The following is a 25,688-nucleotide window of genomic DNA, read 5'->3' as shown; positions in this document are numbered from 1 at the left end:
GTCACGTCCCCCAAGGCAAGGGCACTGATGAAGTTATTATGTCAATCTGTAAAGAACGCCTGGGTATCGAACTACAGGATGATGATAGATCTCGGTCCCACCCAATCGGGAAAGCAAACAGAAAAGGGAACAACCAGATCATTTGCAAGTTCAAAAACTGGAAGATTAAAAACAAAATCTACACAGCAAAACGTAGCTTCAGGAACACTGACATTTTCGTTACGGAGGATCTAACTCAGTACAAACAATCCATCATTCAAGAACTTGTCCGTGCCAAACGAGCTGGGAAAATCTACTCCTTCTGGACCAGTGATGGACGGATATTCCTAAAACTCTCAGACAAGGGGCGGAAACACATAATTTGTTCTGTGAATGAACTTCATGAACTCGCTCCACCGGACTCGAACTCTCAGTGTTAATCACACTAAATTTGACATTTCATACAATGTGTTTGATCTAAATCTAATACATCTTTTTTTGTATTCATATGAAATCTTAACGCAACTCCATGGTCACAGCCAGTATTAGTCGATTGTGTATTTTCAATTAATGTTAGGTTTCAGGTAGTATAGCACACATTACTTAAGGTAGGTAAATACTATTAGAAATTTCTGTCAATCAAATTTTTTTTTCATTTAAATAACTTTAACAACTCATAAACTAACTTAAAAACCCATATTAGACATACCTTTGCGGGTTTATTTTTATACTATGTGCTACAGAGCACATATACCCCCAAATGCAAAAGCCAAATTTTAACACAAGAATGCATGATCTCATGTTTTATTAAAAATATGCACCAAAGCACATTATATCAAGCTATAATATATAAAGACCAATAGCTATTCATTTACTGAGAGAATTTTTAAAGATATTCAATTGAAAACATACACAATTGCTGTTTAATCTGCGCACATCCTTCAGAAAAAAATCACAGAATATCGCAATTTTGAAAAATTCTCAAAATCTAAATTGTTTACATGCCAGTTTTTCTTTAAAAATATTTAGAATTATATATAAGGTTAACAATAAAACATATTTTACCATAGTTGACCAGAGATATTTTGCAAAATGGTCTCTTGAATACGTAAACCCCCATTTTTAAATTTAAGTTTTACAATTATTCTTTGCACACTTTGAAAATAGTAAATTGTTACAGCAAATACAGTCTTAAAATCAAGATTAACAGAATATGACAATATATATACAGTGTATATGTAAAACATACTGAAAATTTTGTCCCACCAGACAATTAGAACACAAGGAGTGGGGGGGGGGGGGGTGGGGGGGTGGGGGGGACCCCACCCCTTCCTTTTTCTCACAATTTTTTTTTGGTGTGTGTGTGTTATTCTTTTTTGGTTTGGCTATCAATCATATCATACATAAAAATACCTACATGCTATCTCATACTTATAGGAAAAATAAATATAGTGTAACATGTGTAGATTCTAGCAACTACAGCTCATGTACAAATAATTTTGTTTCTTGAAAATACTTGTGAAGAGGAGTTCAAATATTCAACAACTTTACTGATACTGTTCTGAGGATTTATAATTCTTGGTTTCTTTGAACCAAAACACAAACTCACTAAAAACAGTTTGAATTCCACTGTGAGGGTCACGCCTATGTATGATTTTTAACTTGTTCAGGCTTAGATTGCAAGCTATGAGCCTTTTAGAGATCAGTGTAGATATTACATTGCTTTGTACCATTGGAGCTAGTGAGGACTTGACACTATAATAAAACATGGTAAATATATCTAAGATTCACATTTGAATGCTAAATTTGACTCGTACAGTTCTCGTAAACTACAAACATCAGACAAAGAAGTTATAACTGGAACTTTCTAGTCGGTGTTTAAAATTTAAAACCGGATACGTAAAAGCAAGACTTTCCTTAATATTGTGTATGTTTAAATACAATGCCTATTTAACTGCTTCTAAATTGGTCTTCATTTCCAGGCCTGCATATTATTTGTTTATTTTTTATTCTTCTTCAAAAAGGTCACACACTCATATTTTCTTTCTAGGTATGCTATTCTTCACAGAATATTTGTACATAGCGTTTTTGTTATTTAATCTATGTACTATATGTAGTACTTGTGCATGTAACAACAGGCTTCATGCCAAACCACGTAATTCTGTTTTTATTCATTTTGTTATTTTTGTTATTACACACGTTATCAATAATTATTTTTGTTGTTTTGCATTCATAATTTACACTTGCTTTAGTTTATTGTATTTTTTCATATCTACATTTGAATCGGTGCCAACAAAATATAGTTGTTGGTTCCTCTCATGTATACGTCCCGAACATTTAGCGTTGTCTGTACTATTGCCCTAAAATATCCCTCCGATTGCGGAATTTATTGTTCACACATCTATATGACATGTTTCATTTTTGACAATGGGTGACTCGATAGAACAGTACCGAGCCGCAATCGGAAATTTTTAACTACGCTAGTGGTGGTGTATTTAAACGTGTCTTTTTTCATGTCTCTATATTTGAATATTTATATACCTTGTCAATGTTGATATGCAAAAACTTATTGCACTGCTTGTCTTTTATGAGCAATTTTTCACTTTATGTTAATTTTTATTATCAATTTGTTTTACATACATCCTTCTTTTGTGTGGAGATATTGAAGTCAACCCCGGACCTGAGACTAGTATTACTAATGTCCTAGATATTATTCATTTAAATATAAGGAGCATTAGGAACAAAACACCTATTTAAATACCTTTGTGCATGACTTTGACATACTATGTTTTACTGAGACTCATTTAGACAATGCAATTCCTAATGACGCTTTAATATTGGATGGATTTAATTGCATTTTACGCAAAGATAGAAATTCCTTTGGAGGTGGAGTTATGATTTATTTGTCAAATATGCTTAAGGCGAATCGTCGCTATGATTTTGAGCCCCCTAATACTGAATGCATTTGGATTGAAATTGATAATCTTACTTGTAATTACTTTTTATGCTGCATATATTGTCCTCCTAATTCAGATGGTGGATTCTGGAACAATCTGTCGTGGTCCATTGAGAAAGTCCAAGAAATTAGCGAAAATATAATAATTGTAGGTGATCTCAACGTAGACTTTATAAATATCCCACGTTATCATCCACTTCGAGATGTATTATCCAACAATAGCCTTGTTAACAAAATATGCGGGCCCACGAGAGTCTCGAACACCACGCAAACACTCATCGACCCTATTTTAGTTACAAATACTTTAAATGTCGTCGAGTCTGGTACTCTCGAAGAAGAACCTTCAATTAGTGATCACAAAGCCACATATATTTCAGTCTCGTTAAAATATAACTTAAAGTGTGCTTACAAACGCAAAGTTTGGGTATACAAAAATGCTAATATTGATGAATTAAATACATTGATACAAGAATATGATTGGAAAATAATTATCAATGACGCGCATACAATAGAACTAGCAACAAAAAAAATTTTCGGAAATTTTTTATCTTTTGTGAAGGAATGTATTTCTGAAAAGACAGTTACAATACGACCGAATGATAAACCGTGGTTCGATTCTTTATTAAGAAAAACAATACGGACTAGAGACCGATTACGTAACAAAGCTTTAAAGTAAAAAAAGGAAGAACATTGGGAAGATTACAGGAAAGTTCGAAATAAAGTTAATAACATGAAAAAGCACGCTGTTTTAAATTACTATGATAACATTGAAACACATTTGAATGACTACTCAAAAAATAACAACACATTATACTGGAAACTTATTAAAAGCGTGTTCCAGGTTAAAGCCGGCAATGAAATTCCGCCCATCCAATATATTTCCGATGACGGTATCAACATGGTGGCTTTTTCAGATAGAGAAAAGGCAGAAGTATTAAATAAATATGTTTCCTCAATATCAAATATTGACGACACAAACCACATTTTGTCCAATTCAAATTACTTGGGCAATGACAACCTTACTGATATTTTTATTGAAGAACAAGAGGTCATAGATATAATATCCAATCTTCCTGTCAACAAGGCTATTGGGCCCGATTGTATAAGTCATAGGATGCTAAAGTCAACAACACATGTCATTTCTAAACCACTATGTATGCTTTTCAATAAATCTCTGCGCGAAAAATCTTTTCCTAACTTCTGGAAAGAGTCGCATGTTCTACCTCTTTTCAAAATAGTAATATTCTTGAATGGTTTTCTGATTATCTTTCTTGTCCCAGCCAAAAAATTATGTATAAAGACCATTTGTCTTCAAGTGCAAGTGTAAATGCAGGGGTACCCCAAGGCTCTGTTCTTGGACCACTATTGTTTTTAATTTATGTTAATGATGTTGCTGAAAATATGCTGTCTTTTTGTAGATTATTTGCTGATGATAATTCCATTCAATATGCATCTAAGAACTTACATGAAATTGAATTTACGTTGAATCATGATCTTCGTTTTCTAGATGTTGGTCTAAACAATGCTTGTTAAAATTTAACCCCTCTAAAACAAAAGCTGTATTTTTTACATTGAATAAGGATATTGATCCTCCTAAATTATTTTTTCAAAATTGTCAGTTGGAATATGTGCCAGTGCACAAACATTTAGGGTTGTTCATTTCACGTGATTTGGGTTAGTCACATTATATAAATACAATAACAAGTAAGGCTTACAAAAATTTAGGACTTCTTAAAAAGCTAAAACTTGCTTTAGGAAGAAACACTCTATTAAAAATGTACACTACTTTTATTAGACCAGCTTTAGAATATGCCTCAGTGGTTTGGGATGGTTGTAATGCATATGATAGTGATTTGTTAGAAAAAGTCCAACTATGTGCAGCGCGAATAATTACTGGCCTTCCTATATTAGCATCTAGAGATTCTTTATATTTAGAAACTGGCTTAGAGCCTCTGTCTTTTAGACAACCGCTAAATTAGTTACCATGTTCAGAGTTCATAATAATGATGTTCCTGAGTATCTACAAGAAACGATCCCAAGAAAAATAAATAATACATCCAAGTACAATCTCCATAATGGAGACAATTATAAAATACCAAAATGCCGACTTGAACTTTATAAGAAATCATTTGTACCTGATGCTTTATCAAAATGGAATTCACTTGATATAGAATCAAGACAAGCTACTTCAGTTAAGCAATTTCGTAAGAGTGTTAGCTCCAAAAATATCAACAATCCCATACCACCGGCATATTTTTCCTATGGTACTCGTTTTCTGAATATAATTCATACCAAACTTAGACACACATGTATTTCGAATTACGATCTATATAGACGCAATATTGTTGATTCTCCGCTATGTTCTTGTGGTATGAAAGAAGACGCTTATCATTTCTTCTTTATTTGCAGTAAATATTCAAATGCTAGATATAAATTAATGGATAGCTTGCTGAGGTTAAATGATCTAGTTATTATCGATGTCCACCTTCTACTTTGGGGTAATAATACTTTATCTTCTGAGTTTAACAAGTGTATTTTTTCTTATGTTCAGTCGTTTATTCATGAAACCAAAAGATTCAATTGATGTTCAATTTAAATTTCTTGTACATTAATTTTCTACAATAATATATTGTTATATTTTTAAGGAGAAGAACTCGTAAGTTATTTGAACTTCTTTCTGATCCTTTTGTATATCATGTATGTACAATAAAATATGTTCAAAACAAAACCGTGTGATTTACTGGTCAGAGTATTGCAGATTTATAAATCAGGAAATCATTTAGGTACATAAATTGTTTATGCATATATAATTTGTATATACAACACTGTACGAATGTATGGGATGAGAGAGAGAGAGAGAGAGAGAGAGAGAGAGAGAGAGAGAGAGAGAGAGAGAGAGAGAGATTCAAACGGTGATCTTGTAATGGTAGCGCTCTTATTAAGACAAATGATATCGTTAATTCAATAAAAGAGAACAGTAACTCAATATTGCTCTCATTAATTGATAATACAGATTTATTTCATTCATTTTACACAATAATTAAAAATTAAACATATCTTTAAATAATGTTGTTTTCAATTACTTCATTTTATGCTAATTTGGCGCTCAATAGATCTTATATATCTATGTCATTTTGCGTTATTACATTCTGCATTGAACTCGACGCAAATTGTACTAATGCAAAATGTAATAATTGAGTTTATCATATTACGCGTCGTTATCAAGCACATAAAATCAAGGGGAGGGGCCAGGAGCGTCTGTCCCCTACCTTTGATAACAATATCCATTTTTTGTTATTTTGTAATGCAAATAAAAGATATATTGGGTAACAACCCACCCCCCAATCTAATTAAAATTAGATGTTAGATCCGCTCACATACTCGCTACACAAACGAATATATGAGCGGATCTAACATCTAATTTTAATTAGATTGAACCCCCCCCCCCCGACCCCAGCTTGAAAGTTCTGATACATGTATAATAGTAGAAGACACACACCACCACCAATTAAGAATTTAACCCTTCACCCCCACATTAGGACTTTGAACATCGGACAAAACATCTTGGTTTGTTTGGGTTTTGGTTTTATTTTATTACTGTTTTTGAAGAATCCAATTTTCCATTTATTTTCTTCCTGTTGTACCCCCTCCCCCATGAAAAATGGCGATACATGTCTGGTTATTACATGTACATTTTGCTTTGTAACATATGCACTAATTGTATGGTGTAGAATTGCACCCTTTACCAAGTTTTCCTTCATTTACACAGTGTAAAGAATGGTAAACCAAAATCACAACCAAAAAAAAAAAAATAAAAATGCATAAAGACCAAGATATTTTTAAGCGTAGGAACTTCATTCACGAATACATAAATACATGTATTCAGAAAAATCGCATGCATGTATTGCAGGACTATAGCATATGTGTGTTTTAACGTTTCTGTAACATGACATACTGATTACTTCCAGGCTTGAGTGTAATTTATTCATAAATATTTTCAGTTCATAGATCTGACGCAATGGATATATACTGAAAATAGACATACCGCTGTACGTCGAAATTTCAAATTCAAATGTATTCGATAAGATGTTAGTATTCATAAATCAGTAAAATTCGTGTTGAGGTTTTATTTGATATGATACATTGTCAATATACTGTAATGCATTCGTAGGATATGCAAAAGGCAAGCGTATAAACATTTTCTTTTTTCCATTATTAGTATCAATATCTATATGATCACGAAAAAACATTATATAATTTATATCCGGATTCATATACCAATTTAGATATGAATAAAAACGAAGCTGCATAGTTTGGGGGAGGGGTTTTAATGAGTCTGATGAAATTAAAAGAAGGAACCCCACATTTGCATTCAAACTAGCTGTACTTCAAAATGAATTAATTTCTGCTCTGACTGAAAGCATGGTTCTAAATTCGGGAACGAATCTTGCATACAAAATAATCAATAGGGGAACACATAAATTCGAGTTTCTTTGGAATTTAATGAAATGCAGATATGCACCTTTCTTTCAACACGAATTGATATGTTGTTTCAGGCACGTATACAGGGGGTTGGGGTGGGCAAGGGAGGCTGGTCTGCTCTCCCCACTTTTTTGACAATTTACTTTTTTCCGTTATTCTAACATACAAAGTCAGTATTTTCTACATGCACAGTTCAAACTATTTTTTTTTTTTAAATTTGTAATGAATTCAATTATAAGCATCAACTCCTGTAAGTTTCCAATATATTGTCAATCACAAATTTTTAAATAGCTGGAAATTTTTAATGCTTGTAAGCTTATATTTATACCAGTATCAATTTTCTTTCCTTCTGTGAAATGATATATGTACATCAAGTAGAACGCTCGCTCTCTCTCTCTGACTCTCCTGTTTAATCAATGAATACGGGCATACAGAGAACGTAAATAGTTATGTGGTTCCCAAAGAGACAATAAAACTACATTTTGGTTTATACATTTCCTTTTATATGTGTCTTTGTGTAATCAACTGTTTATTATGAATTGCAAATGTAATACCCGCTTTTCCACACAGATGTATATTTTCGATCATTATTCTCTTATTTGTATATTCAATTTTTTATATGATCATCGATAAATTTTTAATTGTGCACGCAATATATCCAACCAGATGCTCAATGTATATGATTAGATTCCCGATTTCTATAAACTACAAAACCTCGACCAGACAAGCATTCAATACAGGAAAAATTTTCTACTCTGACATCTCCCCTGATTGAAGACACGGTGTTTGGCACGGGTGAAGTGTGTCGCAGTCTGTATAATGGAATGGCAACGTGTTGTAAAGTTCTAACGAGATACAAATGGAGTTTATCATTTTGTTTCGTGGATTTATCAGAATAAAGAGAATCTAATATTTTCGGCAAGTGCACATCTCCGATACGGTTTTGTGTGTGTGTGTTTTTTAGTGTTTTTTTTTTTTTTTGGCGAATATGGCATGTGTATTACATATTATATGCATATGACATGCACCTGTATTTTGCAAGAATTGATATAAATAATATATGTTATGCCCTTTGCTTTTTCCATTCTATCACTATGTAATTGGCATGATTTCTCAACATTCATTTCATAAGAAACTGCAAATACTTGCATGCACTTGCAAGTATGCAAGAAAAGCTTTTTTTCTTTCTTTTTTTCATTTTTTGTCTAGATCTAAACTTTCAGAATGTTGCATTGGTATACAATGAATATTTTGTAATTTTGAGCAAAGCAAAATGTTTTAAAATGTTATTTTATTTGTTTCTCATTCCCTACATATTACTATCGGAGACTGGTCGAGTCCACCTAGAAAAATCACCCAGGTGTCACATTTGGGGTATATACGGGCAGAGTAAATTAGGCTACCCGAGAGAAATATGGCGGATAAGATGAGAAAGGTGTACGTATTTATTAATTCTTTAAAATGCTCCTTGGCCGTAAATGCCGAGCAAATGCTTAAATTTGAAGCCCTTCACCGGTCTTGGTGACGTCTCGAGAGAGAATTCTTAATCAATCAATCGTGATTTCAGTGTGATGGAGAAAAAAGCACCTAAAAACTTGCATGTTTATGAAGATTCTTCAACATTGTTCAAACTGGTAGGGGACATGTATTGCTTATGCAATACTCTCAGATTGCTTATTTAGATCTTCCTCAAGAACAAGGATATGATTTGTCTTAATATGCAAGCATCCTCATGCAGTATGTGTTTCATCAAACCAAATCATTAAATTATTATTTTACCAACTGAAGGAACAGAAGAGATACCTTCAGAGGTCCTTTGAAGTATTAATATATAATGCAGTAAAGACAACTATTACAGGAGGGCGTTGGGGGTTGGGGGGGGGGGGGGGGGGGGTTGGGGTTAAATTATGTTACTGAGAGTATTGCATAAACAATGCATTGTTATCTCCCCTTGCAAGGGAACATAATCCTTTGTTTGAACAAAGAGGTATAGCGCATTTGCTGACGAAAACGGTCGACTCAGAAATCTAAATGGAAAACACCGGTTTCCAATAATAGACTGGCATGTTATATTTAAATATAAGGCCAACATTTTTGATGTTTCGTTAACCAAGATAAATAACTGCTGCAGTTTAGCATTACTGACATTTATATGAGTCGTTCTTTAATCAATAAACCATTTTCCTATTTGGAATGATGAACAGTACAATATTTTCATAGGTGCATTCATATTACACAACAACCCTTTTACATACATGTATGGCATTACTTAACTGACTGTCTTTTTCTGACATGACTGCAGCACCTTTAATAGATTTCATCAGTTCATTTGCCGTTGGTTGATAATTCGAGTGTTTAGCTTTGCCTAAATATCATATGACAATAATGAATTGCTACATGAGTTTTTATATTAAATTTTGAGAAGTCAAACTGTATAACAGTTCTTTTCCTACCTTGACCTATTTTTACTTATTACATGCTGTGCATTTGTGCCCTTTTTCTTGTAGTATTTGTTTAGCTTTTCGTCAGTCACATTATGGTTTGAAAATCCTGTGCACACAGGAACATGTTAGTGTGAACAAACGGAACTACAGTGATCTCGAAATAAATTTCTTTACTTTAAGTCGTAACTTGCAAATATTGGAAGTTATGATGAAAATGATTAATATTTGTTATAATATATGTATCACATTTATAACACAACCTCAAAAAAAAAAAAAAGCAAAAAAAAAAAAAATAAATAAAAATAGATTGGGAAAATATTGGACTTGAACTCGGAATGTATGGTTTAAGTGTTAGATTACCGAGCACCTAAACCACTAGGCCACCCAGGCATGTAAGTTTAAAGGTTTAACGTTTGACAGGCTGCTATATCTCAAGATAAATTTTGAGAACGATTTTTTCATAGTTTATCCATTTTCAACAAGAGGGCCACCGTAAACCAAATTTCCTCAAATGGACTTATATACAGTCATACTCAAGTAAAACAATTTCAGTGTTTTATTTCTGGTTTAGGATGGCCTTTTGCAACAGTTTGCAATTTTTTATGTCCATTACGTTACATCTACTATATACTCTATATAATCACGGTGATGTTTATGCTTATCAAATAAAGATACTATCAACATATAGATATCTTTATTAAGTAATTTGGATAAACGGAAGTATAAACTGACATTGTATAGCAGAATATTTGTAAAAACTGATATTCAAGAAAAAAGTATTGATGTTGGCGAAATTGTATACCAAGTGCACTATACTCCTTTGAATCTCCTTACTCTAAGGATGCTCTGTTCTTGGTATGGATGAAATTGGCCATAAAGTTGAAAATGTGACAGTTTACAAACAGAAAAATGGTTGATTAGGAAAGCTCACTTAGCTGTGAGCTAATATTTATTGACTGAGTACCATCAAAGAAAATGCAGACAAACATATGATTTACCATGATACAATTTAGCAGAAAACAATCAATGCAAATGAAAATTTCTTACAAAATTTGCTGAGAAATAACATCCTAAATGTTATGAAGGTATTCTCATAAATATTTTTGTTTTTTGAAGAAGAAAAAATCTAACATGACTTTGACTTGGACATACCTTAGTGCTGAGCCCTGAGTGTGAGAAATCACAATAAACTACTATAGGCTAATATTTTTTAAATTTTGAAAAGAAATCTACCCACCTGTCTACCCAAATTCAAGCCTGGTCTTATCAGTTTCATACATACCAGTGAAATTTAAATGGTTATGAAACAATACTGTATAAATGTAATAGTACACTTTTTCTAATGTTTTCTATAATCATTTTCAGCTTTTCTTGTCCATGGATTTACTCCGACACAATGTTCCAGTGATCAAGAACAGCACAGTCACACAGTGACCAATGAAGTAGACTGACTTCCAGTAAGTTAGAGTATAGTCTAGCCTCAAAAGCAGAAAACCCATACACATATAGTCAAAACCACGCATCTTGAAAAACCAGCAGGCCCAGTCAAACCATTTCTGCTGTGTGTGTGATCCTCTCCTGAAAGCCGATATCATGCTGTCCTCTGCCAGAAGAATAACTGGTACCAATAGAAAGCTGAGGTAATATCCGGGGTATATGCCATGCCAAAAGGCACTTATTGTCATTGTTATTGCGACCCTGTGGAAATAAAATACAAGAGGCCTATGGGTCACAACGTTCACCTGAGTCTATCAAATAGATACAATATAATTGGGCTTACTTTCTGTTTCCCACAAAATATTTTTGATTTTTTAAAATTCTTTTCACACAGTCTGTATAATATTAACATTTAGACACCATAATAATAAATATATCAGATCTCTTTTAAGAGAGAGAGAGAGAGTAATTATTAAAACAGAATATTCCACATGTCTTAGCAGGTGTTTTTCTATAATTTTATGAGAAATATACTTTAGTGCTTTATTGATACAATACTGCAACCTTGCCAGAGTCAATTTGCTTATGCATAAAAACTCATAATTTGAGCACTGATAGTTTTAATCCCTTTTGTCTTGGATCCGAGGGTCATGGTACATGTATGTACAACTTGAATCGCCATTATATTAGGATTGATACTTGCTTTTTAATTTGACAAACTGCTCCCTTGTGGATTTGAGAAGATTTTGGAACACATATTCCTTTACAAAGTACAACTCCATGCTTTTTTTTAAAGTTGTCAAACGAGAGAACATTTATTCTGTGAGTTAGCATTGTTTGTTCTCAGCAAAGAGAAAAGTTTGGTTGATTGTATTTTATGTTCCGTTGAGAATTTTTTACTCATACTGCAACGTCACCAGCTGTAGGTGAAGTACCACAAATTTGGCCCGAGTCATTTAGGCATGTTTTCTTAGAGATTCATATCATGCACCAAATCACAGCGAAATTTGGACTCTAGAATCTCTTATTTGCAAACAAAACACCTTTTTTTATCAATCCTGAAAAAAATCACAGAAAAATCATAAAAAATGATTGAGAGCTTGTATTACTTTTTCGATGGTGAAATCATACTTCACAAGAGGTGCTAAAAAAAACCCATTAAAAACAAGAGGTACTGTGAGCAATGCTCAATAAGAATACCCTCCGCTTACCCCAATCTCCAAAAGGGTGTTGTTAATAGGTATGAATTACCTCTTTCCTGAGTGTAAAACAGATAGGGCATGACAAAACCATGAGTAGTTTCTTCTCTAGGAATGTGCATGGCCTTTGACCTTTTGACCCCAAATTCAATAGGGAACATCTCCGTCCCATGGGTAGTCCATATGTATGATATGGTGACTGTAGGTGGAAAGGATAATGCTTTAGAGCCCGGAAACCATATTGCTACTTCGATGTCCAGTGCGCTTGACCTTTTGACCCCAAAATTGATAGGGAACATCTTCATCCCATGGGTAGTGCATATGTATGATATGGTGACGGTAGGTGGAAAGGATAACGCTTTAGAGCCCAGAAACCATATTGCTACTTCGATGTCCAGTGCACTTGACCTTTGACCTTTTGACCCCAAAATCGATAGGGAACATCTTCATCCCATGGGTAGTCCATATGTATGATATGGTGACTGTAGGTGGAAAGGATAATGCTTGAGAGCCCGGAAACCATTGCATCTACAGATGGACGGACAACCCGATTCCAGTACACCCCCCACCCCCAAAAACTTTGTTGCGGGGGGGGGGGGGGGGGGGGGAGGGGAGGGGGGTGTATAATAAAATTTACCTTAAAAATGTGAAAATTTAACAAGTAACAGACAGATTTTGATCAGAAAAGCTCACATATTGTCAGTGATGAATTATAACAATTATATATATAATATAAATATTTGTGAATTTCCTGGGTACTCATATTCCACCAGTTTTAAACCACAATGAAATACACAATTTATATTAAGTTAACAGGTGTGTAGCTACCTATACGTAAGTACGCAACTGCATAGACATAATTTGTGCATGTGAGAGAGAGATCTTCTCCATTAATTATTTGTGCCTCAAAAATAACTGCATTTTATCGTCACAGTCTGTAATTTAATCAGCAATGATATTAAATGTACATTGAATCAATCAAATTTAAAGTCCTTTTTGAATTTCAAATCATTAACATCATGTTGAATATCACTTTAATGTACATCATATATGTTTACTTTGTAGACGGATTAGGATATTCTTTGTTATCAGTAACATTTACCATGTACATGTACACCATGCAGTCGAAAACGAGAGAAAAAATCGTGAAACGAATGTACAATCATTTCAAGTACACACGGTGAGTTGGCATTTAATAAAACACTTCAGAAAATAATTTTGTGAATATTTTGGGGTTTGGAAATTGACAAGAAATCCTGTTTCTATGCACAAAAATAGGTGATTTCAATGGTAAATCTCAAGAGCTTCCAGGGGCTTTGCCCACTGGCCCCCACCAGGGCTTTGCCCTGGACCCACTGGAGGCCTCAAGGCCAGACCCCTTCCCATACTTTGCGTTCACTTCATTTTCTTTGACTACGCGCCTCAGGTTAACATGTACAGAAAGCATATCCACAACACTGCATTCCAACAAACCGCAAGATCTTGGCAATCCACGAAAATTGGTCTCAATGAATTCAAATGATTCACAGCAAATTTTAACTCAAGTGAGATTTATGTAATAATGAAAATAAATACACTGTATACAAAAAAATCTTTCTCAACACCAAATTATATCCATGCAAGAACTAAATAAGAAAAATTGCATCAATGGTTTGAATCCAATTTACTTTGTTTCATTTAAACTGAGATTATATAATGCTCCTTGCACTTTTGCCCTTACCCATCCCCAATTCCTGAAATGACTATTTAAAAAAACAAATAATTCAATGATGTCAAACTTGCAACTGAATGTATCATTTCTTTGTTTGATGTTATAATTATGATTTACCTATATGCTTTGAGTGAGTTTGGAATCCTGCGGTGGCAATAGGCTGCCAACCAGTACTGAACCGTCATGTTCCAACTCCTGAGGCCTTCTTTTGTTGTTCGTCCCAACTCACACCCATATATGGACAAGTTATGTATAGTCTCATAGTCATATTCTGTTGGTTTCTCAGACTTCATGCTGAAATAATGAAGCTTCAAATGATTCAACTCCCTAATTACTAGTCTGCTAACAATAACAATATGCTCACTTAGGACATGCAGAACAGTTATACTATACAATCAATTACCCCTTATGAGGTCAACATGGTGAAAAAACGACCAGAGACCAGTGGCCCAAGAGGTGACCTGACATGACCGAGGTTGCATAATGGCTGAGGTCAGCTTAGGTTAACGAGTGGGCCAGGTCTCAGGTCCTTATTTCACCATGTTGACCTCATAAGGGGTTATTAATTGATTGTTTTATTATACCGAAATGAAATAAGATTTGAAAGTTTTCACTTCATATTTAATCTACATTTTACAGTTTTCACTTCATATTTAATCTACATTTTACAGTTTTCACTTCATATTTAATCTACAATTTTACACATTACAGAAAACTGTATATTCAATGTACATATATAGGTATTAGATAACAAGGAAATATTAAATGTAATCAAGTGAATCTGAAATTGATTCACATGAGAAAACACTGGACGACGTTAAGGGGTGTGATATTGCACATGATGTTGAAACAGGGATAACGGTATTTTCTTTCCCCAACTCAAGAAAATCTGTAAGTATCTCAGCTAGGTGTTGAGCATTATCAAGTTGCTGAACTTCATACTTATGGAAAGGTGATTCAGAAACATTTTCAGCAGGTTCCTGTTGATCAACTATTCATTATATTTTGCAAAACACTACACATTTCATGTTTTTTGTTCTCACAAACATTTCTCGAATAACTTTTAATGGAGTTTTGACTCTTGTGGCCACGTATAGACATAATATGACAGGATTCAAATCCTTTCTGATCCTGGGCGGTGATGCATGTTACCCTTATGCAGTGGTAATTAGTATGTGTAGTTGATAACTGGGCTTTCAATGATATTGTTTTCATGAAGTTACCAAGGGAATTGTGTCCTACTGGTACATTGTCAAACCAAGCACTATCAAGTTCTTCAGACTTTCTGTGGGGCCTCAAACCTAAGATTTAATTTGATGTATTTCTCAAGACTGAGTAACCTTGGCCCATATTTAAAGATTTTCCATATATATTCGCATCTGGCACTTCTTGAAAAAAATGAGCCTCAGGAATTATTATATTTACATGCCTGATTTGAAAGATATACTTTTCAAAAATTGTTCAAATGGTATGAATTAATATTCATATTAAAAAAATTCACGATATACAAGTAGATCTACCTGGCATTTCATATATCCTGCCCCTTGAAGAATTATCGTCTGCAACATCAGCGCCCCAGTGATACTTAGTTTCATATTTAGGCCAAAAAAATTAATAGTTTCTTGGGCCAAAATTTTTGATAATTAATGCACGCAGGCAGGTAATCTTTTTCTTCTTTTTTTACTTGGCTGTAGTAAGAGTTATCTTTCTTTTTTAAGTTGACTGTAGAATGAGTTACCTTTTCTTTCTAATGTGCATGTTTATACAGAATAAGTGTAGTGAAATTGGGGGGTGGATTTTTAGTATTTCTGGTCGGGCTCGGAGTCCTCTGAGCCTACACGTGATTTTCTCTCTCTCTTACCTGCGAACTCTAAGGAGAGCAGACGTGCTTTAGAAAGTGCAGCACTATAGTTCGTGTATTCGTTGATCCTTTGTAAGTTGTCCTGTTTATTGGTGAATATATGTGTTTAAAAGTGTTTTCCCGGTGTTTTTGTGTATAGGAAATCACTTTATAAGCAATGGAATTCTTATTTATATTAGAAATAGCTTCACATTACTTACTATTAAATTCACACTAGTATTTTTAAACACTTGCACATAAATGAGTATGCATTCAGTAATTATTTGATAAAAAAAAAACAACCTATAATTGTATTAAACCTTCTGAAAGTTTTACTCGATTAATTTTTTTTTGGCCTTGGGTAGCGATGTTATCCTTAGGCATCATTCCTTAAGACAATTTATATAATCTTTCTTCATGCATCTCAGATTCTCTTGTCCTCTCCTGCATAAGTAAAACATAATGTCCAAAAATACCTTGTACTGCAATCCTTGGGGATGTTTGATATCAAGAGTGGCCGATGAATAAAGTTTGTCAATGTCAGACCCAACCGTTTTATTTGTGTTATTAAACAGCTTAAAACATTTCATTAGACAACGGGAATGCAGGGTCATTCACTATATCTCATTTACTCAGTGAAAAAAAGTGCCTTTGTAATCCAAACCGAATGCTGATCATTGATACCTTTGAATAACAAGAGGCCCATGGGCCACAACCACTCACCTGAGTCACCTTGGCCCATATTTAAAGATTTTCCATATATATTCGCAAGTACAACTTTGATCCCTATTGTGGCCCCAACCTACCCCCGGGGGCCATGGTTTTTACAAACTTGAATCTGCACTTTGTCAGGAAGCTGTCATGTAAATGTAAACTTCTTTGGCCCAATGGCTCTTACGAAGACAATTTTTAAAGATTTTCTCTATTTATTTGTATGTAAATCTTTGATCCCCTATTGATGCCCCAACCTACCCCTGGGGGCCATGATTTGAACAAACTTGAATCTGCACTATGTTAGGAAGCTTTCATGTAAATTTCAGGTCATATGGCCCAGTGGTTCTGGAGAAGAAGATTTTTAAATGATCCCACCCTATTTTTGCATTTTTGTGATTATCTCCCCTATATACAAACTTGAAAGCCCTTCACCCAAGATGCTTTTTGCCAAGTTTGGTTGAAATTGGCCCAGTGGTTCTGGAGAAGCAGTTGAAAATGTGAAAAGTTTACAGATGGACAGACAGACAGACAGATGACGGACAACAGGCAATCAGAAAAGCCCACTTGAGCTTTTAGCTAAGCTGAGCTAAAAATCTCCATTCTTCTTCTGACATTTTGCATAAAAATGATGAGGAATTCTGCCAGATCGTCCTTTGTTTTCTGCAAAATGTCATCTTCCTCCACTTCCTTGAACGCAAAGTATTCTCAAAGAATCCTAATGGAGGCTTGAATTACGTTTTTGGTATTTGCACTATCTCTGTTTTCAAGAATACTCAATAATTCACTTTGATTCAGCTCAGAAAATCTCCCAACGACAGAATGACAGTCCCTTTCTTTGGTTGCTGCCATAGTTGTTTACAGATTAACAGATGAATGATGATGAAATTGTGCACATCCAAACTGATGACGTATTTCACACCAACACACTTTACAGGAAACTTAGATGTTCTTATTACATTGAATCTTACATGTATCTTACAAAATAGGTCTAAAAATCATAGAGAATCTGATTCAACAATAGCAGGTCATTATTCTAGGTCATTATTTATAATGACTCCGTCGACCGGTCAAAACTGAATGCGTGCAGCACTTCTAAGTCACTTTCTAGCTATTCAAGTCTTAAATCAAGGTATGTTTTCCTTTTGGCCAATCAAATTCAAGGATTATAGATAAAGGTAAAATAAATACATCTTTTAAAGGGAGGTCCATGGGCAATGATAACTGTGACATTTTGCTACAAAATGATACAAGTTCTCATGGGCCGCAATGCTCACCTGAGTACCTTTGCTCAGAACAAAAATTGTATAAACAAAAAAGATTTATAATGCAAATACTGTATATACTTGCCTTTAAGTCTGATTTTTGGGAGTTAAAATTCTATGTCTGACTTATCATAAGGCAAGTCCTAAAAGGTTGCTATTTTTCTGGATGGTATTGCAGTATATTTTAAACAATTCTTGACGATTATCATGATTATTGTTGACAAAAGTCTGGACATAATTATATTATTGATTAATTGTACATTATCTATTTTATAAAATAATTACATACAGGTGACTCTTGATAACTCAAGGTTCAAGGACCATGATAACCCTTTGAGTGATTGAGAGATTGAAGGCGAAGTCAAATCAAGAAACTAGTGGGTATTGTTTTTTACAAAAAAAACAAAAAACCCAGATGTCTCCCCTTCAAAGTTTGATTGTCTAATAACCGGGGCAACAATAATGAGTGCAAGCATCTTAATGTCTGCTTTCCAAGGAATGGGTCAAGGTAAAAAAAAATTGGTACAGTACATCTTGTCTTAAATCTGCCTTCCATGTTGTAAGTTTGGAAACCTAATGTCAAAGGGTTCTCAAGTTATGGTCTGGACTATACTTTGATGTAAAAGAGTGACCTTGACAATGTAAGAAGGTCAAGGTCAAAAATGTTGGTGATGTGCACCCCTCCTCAATATTGCCTTTCCATATTACAAGTTTGCAGTCTTGATGTCAAACAAATCTTAGTTATGAAATCATCAAGTTTTTTTTAAACATGACATTGAATGAAGAAATGGGTCAAGGTCAAAAAGTTTGGTACAGTACATTTTGTCTTAATGTCTGCTTTCCATGTTGTAAGTTTGAAATCCTAATGTCAAAGGGTTCTCAGGTTATAGTCTTGACTATACTTTGATGTAAAAGAGTGACCTTGAATGAAGAAATGGGTCAAGGTTAAAGACTTTGGTATAGTACATCTTGTCTTAATATCTGCTTTCTATAAGTTGTAAGTTTGAAATCCTAAGGTCAAATAGTTCTCAGGTTATAGTCTTGATGTAAAAGAATGACCTTGACACTGTAAGTGAATGAAGGTCAAAAATGTTTGTGGTGTGCACCCCTCTTCCATATAACCTCTCCATATTCCAAGTTTAAAGTTTTAATGTGGTGGGATTCTCCCTTTCCTCATTCCACCTTCTCATATTCTAAGTTTGAAGTCTTAATGTCAAAGCGTTCTAAAGTTATGGTCAATTCATGTTTTTCTTAATTTGACCTTGAATGAAGAAAGGGGTCTCCATATTCCAAGTTTGAAGTTTTAATGTCAAACGGTTGTCAAGTCAGCTTTTGGTCTGGACTATATTTGACATAAAAATCGACCTTGACTTTATAAATGGGTCAAGGTCAAAATTTTTGGTGGAATTCCCCCTTTCCTCTTCTCATATTCTAAGTTTGAAGTCTTAATGTCAAAGGGTTCTAAAGTTATGGTCTATTCATGTTTTTCTTAATTTGACCTTGAATGAAGAAAGGGGTCAAGGTCAAAAATTTTGGTGCAGTGCACCTTGTATCTATGTCCTTTTGCCACATTCCAAGTTTGAAATCGTAATGTCAAAGGGTTCTCAGCTATTGGCTTTGGACTATATGTTGACGTAAAAGATTGACCTTGACTTTATAAGTGGGTCAAGGTCAAATGCTTTGGGGGCAGGCACCACTCCTCCATACTATCTCCTTATGTTCCAAGTTTGAAGTCTTAAAGTCAAAGGGTTCTCTAGTTAGGGCCTGGACAAAATTTGGTTGAAGAAGAAGAAGAAAATGACAAAAACAATATGTCTCTCCTTTGAAGGGGAGACATAATTAAAGCTCCAACCATTATGGTCAATATTTTATAGTATTCATATACAATATCCTGGATTTGTTTTGACATGTTTTTAGGTGATTGACTTCTTTTCAACAACTTTATCTTGCATAGATAATTATATCTATACTACTTTATAATAATTATGGACTCGATTTTTTATCCTTTAATGCCAGCTAATTGGAAGAGAGCTGTCTTTTGCTTTTTAATTAACATAAAAAACATTGTACCTTACCATAGTTTTCATATTTGAACCTTTTTTTATATATATATATATATCTATTACGGTTAATTGATTAATAAATGACATAACAAATCAGAATTTTAGACTGAGATAATTTGAATTTTATAATCAACGTGCGCAATAGGAAGAGAGAGGAGCGGATCTCTAATGGAAGAAACCATACAAACCATGCATACAAACAAAACACGTTCACAATATAATGTGTTCTGACAGAGATTAATTTAGGTCTTCATTTAAAGCGCCTTTCCCATTGGGAAAAACAGTGACATTTGCCTGAAATTGGAAAAATGTTTCATACAAAGAAGAAGGGAAAAACCCAAAACCAGTGCACTAAGGTATACTTGCATGGACTCCTTCTGACTTTCAATTTGGTCAAAGCTTACCTCATTTAGATAAGCAGCTAGAGGCAATTTTTTTTTAGGTCCACTTAACAATTTTGAAAGAAAACTTGTAATCTGTGGACCTGTGAAGGAGATTGATGAACAATAAGGCTACCCTGCTATGATTTGTTTTCATTGTTTGCAAATTTTAAAGCTACAAGCATTATTCTGAGAGTATTGCATGGCAATACATAGTCCCCTACCGGTTGCAAAAATTACTGTACCACAACAATATTCAAACTTCATAATGTAGGTTATGGTAAAAGGGAAAATTGGGGAACCAGAATAGGAATGGTTGGAAATCAACTACTATTCGAGTAGAGACTAGACCAGGAAAAAAGACAAATTTATAATTAGGTTTAGGTCTTTAACCAAGTCAATAAACTGTGAAATGTAGGTGATCATGAATAATTTAGCTATATTGATGTATTACTATGCTAAAAGCTTTAATGAGTGTAGTACTCTTATCTACAGAAATAAGAAACTTGGATGTATAAACTAATAAATCATGAAATTTTTCTAAGCCCACAACTTTATGAAAAATCAATGGACCGAGACAAATTTCAAACTTGATCTGTAACTTGTTATGGCAAAGCAATGTACCAAATATCAAATGAACATCTGCAAGCACAACAAAACAAAGTCCGGAAAACTGATAATTCGATCATGCCATTTTCCTAAGTCCAAGGGCCATAACTTAGTGAAAAGTCAATGGACTGAGATGAAATTCAAACTTGATCTGTAACTTGTTATGGCAAAGCAATGTATATAAAATGAATATCTGCAAGCACAACAAAACAAGAGGCCCATGGACCACATCGCTCACCTGAGTTACCTTGGTCCATATCTAAGGATTTTCTTTATATACATGTATAAGTATGTAAAAATTTTATCCCCTATTGTGGCCCCATCCTACCCCTGGGGGCCATGATTTGAACAAACTTGAATCTGCACAATGTCAGGAAGCTTTCATGTTAATTTCTACTTTCCTGGCCCAGTGGTTCTCGAGAAGAAGATTTTTAAAGATTTTTCCCTGTATATTTGCATGTTAAACTTTGATCCCCTATTGTGGCCCAACCTACCCCCGGAGGCCATGATTTGAACAAACTTGAATCTGCACTATGTCAGGAAGCCTTCATGTAAATCTCAGCTCTTCTGGCTTAGTGGTTCTTGAGAAGATTTTAAAGATTTTCCCTATTTATTCCCATGTAAAACTTTGATCTGCAATTGTGTTAATTGGGACAATTAACATACCTCCTGGGGCCATGATTAGAACAAACTTGAATCTGCACTATGTCAGGAAGCTTTCATGTAAATCTCCACTATTCTGGACCAGTGGTTCTTGAGAAGAAGATTTTCTCTATTCATTCCCATGTAAAAAAAGGAAGCCTTCATGTAAATCTCAGCTCTTCTGGCTTAGTGGTTCTTGAGAAGATTTTAAAGATTTTCCCTATTTATTCCCATGTAAAACTTTGATCTGCAATTGTGTTAATTGGGACAATTAACATACCTCCTGGGGCCATGATTAGAACAAACTTGAATCTGCACTATGTCAGGAAGCTTTCATGTAAATCTCCACTATTCTGGACCAGTGGTTCTTGAGAAGAAGATTTTCTCTATTCATTCCCATGTAAAAATTTAATCCACTATTGTGGCCCCAACCTATCCCCAGGGGCCATGATTTGAACAAACTTGAATCTGCACTATGTCAGGAAGCTTTCGTGTAAATCTCAGCTCTTCTGGTCCAATGGTTCTTGAGAAGAAGATCTTTAAATGACACCACCCAATTTTTGCATTTTTGTGTTTATATCCCCTTTTGAAAGGGACACGGCCCTTCATTTGAACGAACTTGAAAGCCCTTCACCCATGGATGCTTTGTGCCAAGTTTGGTTGAAATTGACCCTGTGGTTCTGGAGAAGAAGATGGAAATGTGAAAAGTTTACAACGAAGACGCCAATGACAACAAACGAACAAATTGTGATCAGAAAAGCTCACTTGAGCCTTTGGCTCAGGTGAGCTAAAAGTTTGGAAAACTGATAATTCATGCTATTTTTCTAAGTCCAAGGGCCATAACTAAGTGAAAAATCAACGGACCGAGACGAAATTCGAACTTGATCTGTAACTTGTTATGGTAAAGCAATGTACCAAATATCAAATGAATATCTGCAAGAACAGAGAAAAAGTGCAGAAAACTGAACTAAGGGACACACGGACGGAGCGCAAACCTAAAGTCCCCTTTGACTTCGTATAATAATAAATAAATAATAATGAATAAAAATTGGGGGAAATACCTGCTTTTTAGCATTGGGAATGGGGTCTTATTTCACCTCCTACAGACCCTTAAAAAACCTGTCTACATGAAAATTAATCTCATCTTATGAGGCCCAAAATTGCACATCTTGCAAACTGTTACTGGCGGTTTTAATTACCAGGTCTATTGTTATTCCAAACAGGTAGGGGTAAGTCTATTTTTAATTCACATGGGCGGGGTAGGTCTACCTTTAATTCACATGGGGTGGGGGATGGGATCTAATAAATGTTATCCCCACTGCATCTTTATGGTAATTCTCATCTTATTATAGTTCAACACATTAATCAAAATGCGCATCTTGCAAACTGCCATAGTATAAACATGTCAAACACTTCTAAAAATCTGATGATCTTTTAAAATCATCCCTTAAATATCAAAACCCGATTACCAAAATTATTTCATTTCTTTGGTAAATTGTACATGTAACACAGTCATATTGTCTCTGCCAGTTTGGAGTTTTGGAGTCCCTATTCCAATTCATACTCCATCACGTAATACATACTTTGCCTTTAATTGACATATAGTCCTTTTGCTACACTCTTTCCTATTTGAAAGTTTTTTTGGGATGTGGGCACAAACTTCTGCTGCCCCTCAGGTCCAATATTTTGACCAATCTCTAACTGAATTCAACACAAATGAATAAAGATGGGTGTTTTTACTTTGTAACACATCCACAAAAGATTTGAAGATTTAATTCAATTACATAAATTATTTAATAAATTAAACTAGAGATTGTTTTTATGAAAAACAAATGTCTCGATCCCTACTCCACAAATTGAAAGTGTTCCAAATGAAACCTCCTTTCCTTAATGTCCTGCATTGTATGGAGGAGAAAGCATGAGCAAGAACATTGACATTATGAACTCTGATAAGCCATAGAGGAGAAGTGTTGACAAACTATTTTACACCTGCCACCCCTCAGATCCTCTATAACTTTAAGGATAACAACTGGATCCTCCTGTCCCGACAATATGTACATCTGAAAAATGGCATTTAAGTATTGTACAAAGTCCCACATCTATCAGATACGCCATATAAGAGAAATGTTCACAAGCTATTTTAATATGCTCCACCCCTCTTAGATCCACTATAACTTATAGAAAAATAATTGGATCCTCCTGTCCTGATTATATGCACATCTACAAATGGCAATGAAGTATTGTACAAAGTTTCAAAACTATCAGATAAGCAATAATGGAGAAGTGTTCACAAGCTATTTTACATCCTCCCACTCTCTTAGATCCACTATAACTTTTAGAAAAATTATTGGATCCTGCTGTCCGGACAAAATGCACATCTACAAATGGCAATGAAGCATTGTACAAAGTTTTCAAGTCTACCCAATAAGCCATATAGGAGGAGAAGTGTTCAATAGAAAGTTATTTTATCACCCTCCATCCCTCTTAGATCAACTTTAACTTTTAGAAAAATAATTGGCTTGTCCGGACAATATGCACATTTACAAATCAAGATTCTGTGACATAATAAACCCATTTTTAATTTTCCATGACTTTGTACTTATCTGCAATGGAATTGGACATATCTAATTCACTTGATACTATTCAATTGAACCAACTTCAGATAATATAATTGAAGCTATCTTTTAGTGAACAAAATTTATCTATATACTACTCAAAATTTGATAAGGATCACTAGGTTATATGTGTGTAATTTACCACTAACATAACAAAAGACATAAATTTGACTCAGAAACGTGTTTACTCAGGTTATGAATGAAAATTCATGAACGGCATGAACTTTTATCAATACGGAATGCTTGAAATCTGATAACAACACCAAAAGGCATTTCATTACAAAAAGTTAACAGCAAACCAGAGAAAGAATTACACAGTTTTTGGGGATAGTCCATCATTACACTTAGTCGATGAAGTGTCAATACCGGGTATGTCCTCCCCTTGCATCAATGACGGCTTGACAACGTCGAGCCATGCTGTCAATAAGCACCCGGATGTTTCCAATGGGAAGATTCTTCCACGAGGGCGTTTCCGAGCTCTGCCAAAGTCGTGGGTTGTGCTCTACAGCGTGAAAGGGCAACCTGCAGCATGTTCCATACATGCTCAATCGGGTTCAAGTCCGGCGAGCGCGCTGGCCAGTCCATACGGACAATTATCTTCTGCTGAAGGTACTGCTCCACCACCCTGGCGTGATGAGGATGGGCGTTATCATCCATCAGGATGAACTCAGGGCCAACAGCACCAGCGTAGGGTCTGACGTAAACATCGAGGATCTCATCCCGGTACCGCACCCCCGTCATTGTTCCTCTCTCCAGGACATGAAGATCTGTTCTTCCATCCCTGCTGATTCCACCCCAGACCATAATGGAACCACCACCATAACGGTCATGTTCACTGATGTTGGCATCATGGAAACGTTCACGTTGTCGTCGCTACACTCGGTGCCTCTTGTCTGTAAAGTTCAAACAATACCTGGACTCATCGGTGAACAGAACTTGAACCCAATCGTTCTGTGTCCAAGTGACATGATCTTCAGCCCAGTCCAATCGCTCCCGCCGGTGTCGAACAGTCAGAGGGACTCGAACACATGTCCTTCTCGAGTTGAGACCTGCATTGTGAAGCCGATTCCGTATCGTCTGAGTGGACACATTCACCCCCGAGGCATTCAGGAGGTCGTTGTGTAGGCTGGTTGCTGTCCAGAAGGGATGGTGTCGTGCCTGAAGAGCCACAAAATGGTCTTGGCGTTGGGTTGTTGACCTCTGACGACCACCCCCATGTCGGTGTGCTGCTGTGCCAAAAGTTTGTTGTCGGTTCCAGGCCCTGTTTACAACGCTCTGGCTGACGTTTAGTGCATTTGCAACGTCACATTGTGAATAGCCACGTCAAGTATTCCAATACATCTGCCCAGTTGTTC

At 35.0% G+C, this 25,688-nt stretch overlaps 1 protein-coding gene across 3 annotated transcripts in view; it reads right to left on the bottom strand.

Annotated features, from left to right (window-relative positions):
- Nucleotides 1-10,540: 10,540 nt before the first annotated feature.
- The window catches only part of LOC125676018 (lysophospholipid acyltransferase 7-like), a 78,527-nt gene continuing 63,379 nt past the window's right edge, over nucleotides 10,541-25,688 (bottom strand). For all 3 annotated transcript variants that reach the window (XM_056158086.1, XM_056158085.1, XM_048913909.2), the window contains exons 6-7: nucleotides 14,326-14,502; nucleotides 10,541-11,559 (exon numbers count right to left, since the gene is read on the bottom strand). In XM_056158086.1, coding sequence (XP_056014061.1) covers nucleotides 11,223-11,559; nucleotides 14,326-14,502 — 514 coding nt within the window. In that variant the 3' untranslated portion in view covers nucleotides 10,541-11,222. The remainder of the gene's footprint in view (nucleotides 11,560-14,325; nucleotides 14,503-25,688) is intronic.

Source organism: Ostrea edulis, chromosome 3, assembly GCF_947568905.1.
Source record: "Ostrea edulis chromosome 3, xbOstEdul1.1, whole genome shotgun sequence".
Lineage (NCBI taxonomy): Eukaryota > Metazoa > Mollusca > Bivalvia > Ostreida > Ostreidae > Ostrea > Ostrea edulis.
This window is presented reverse-complemented; position numbering and strand designations above follow the sequence as displayed.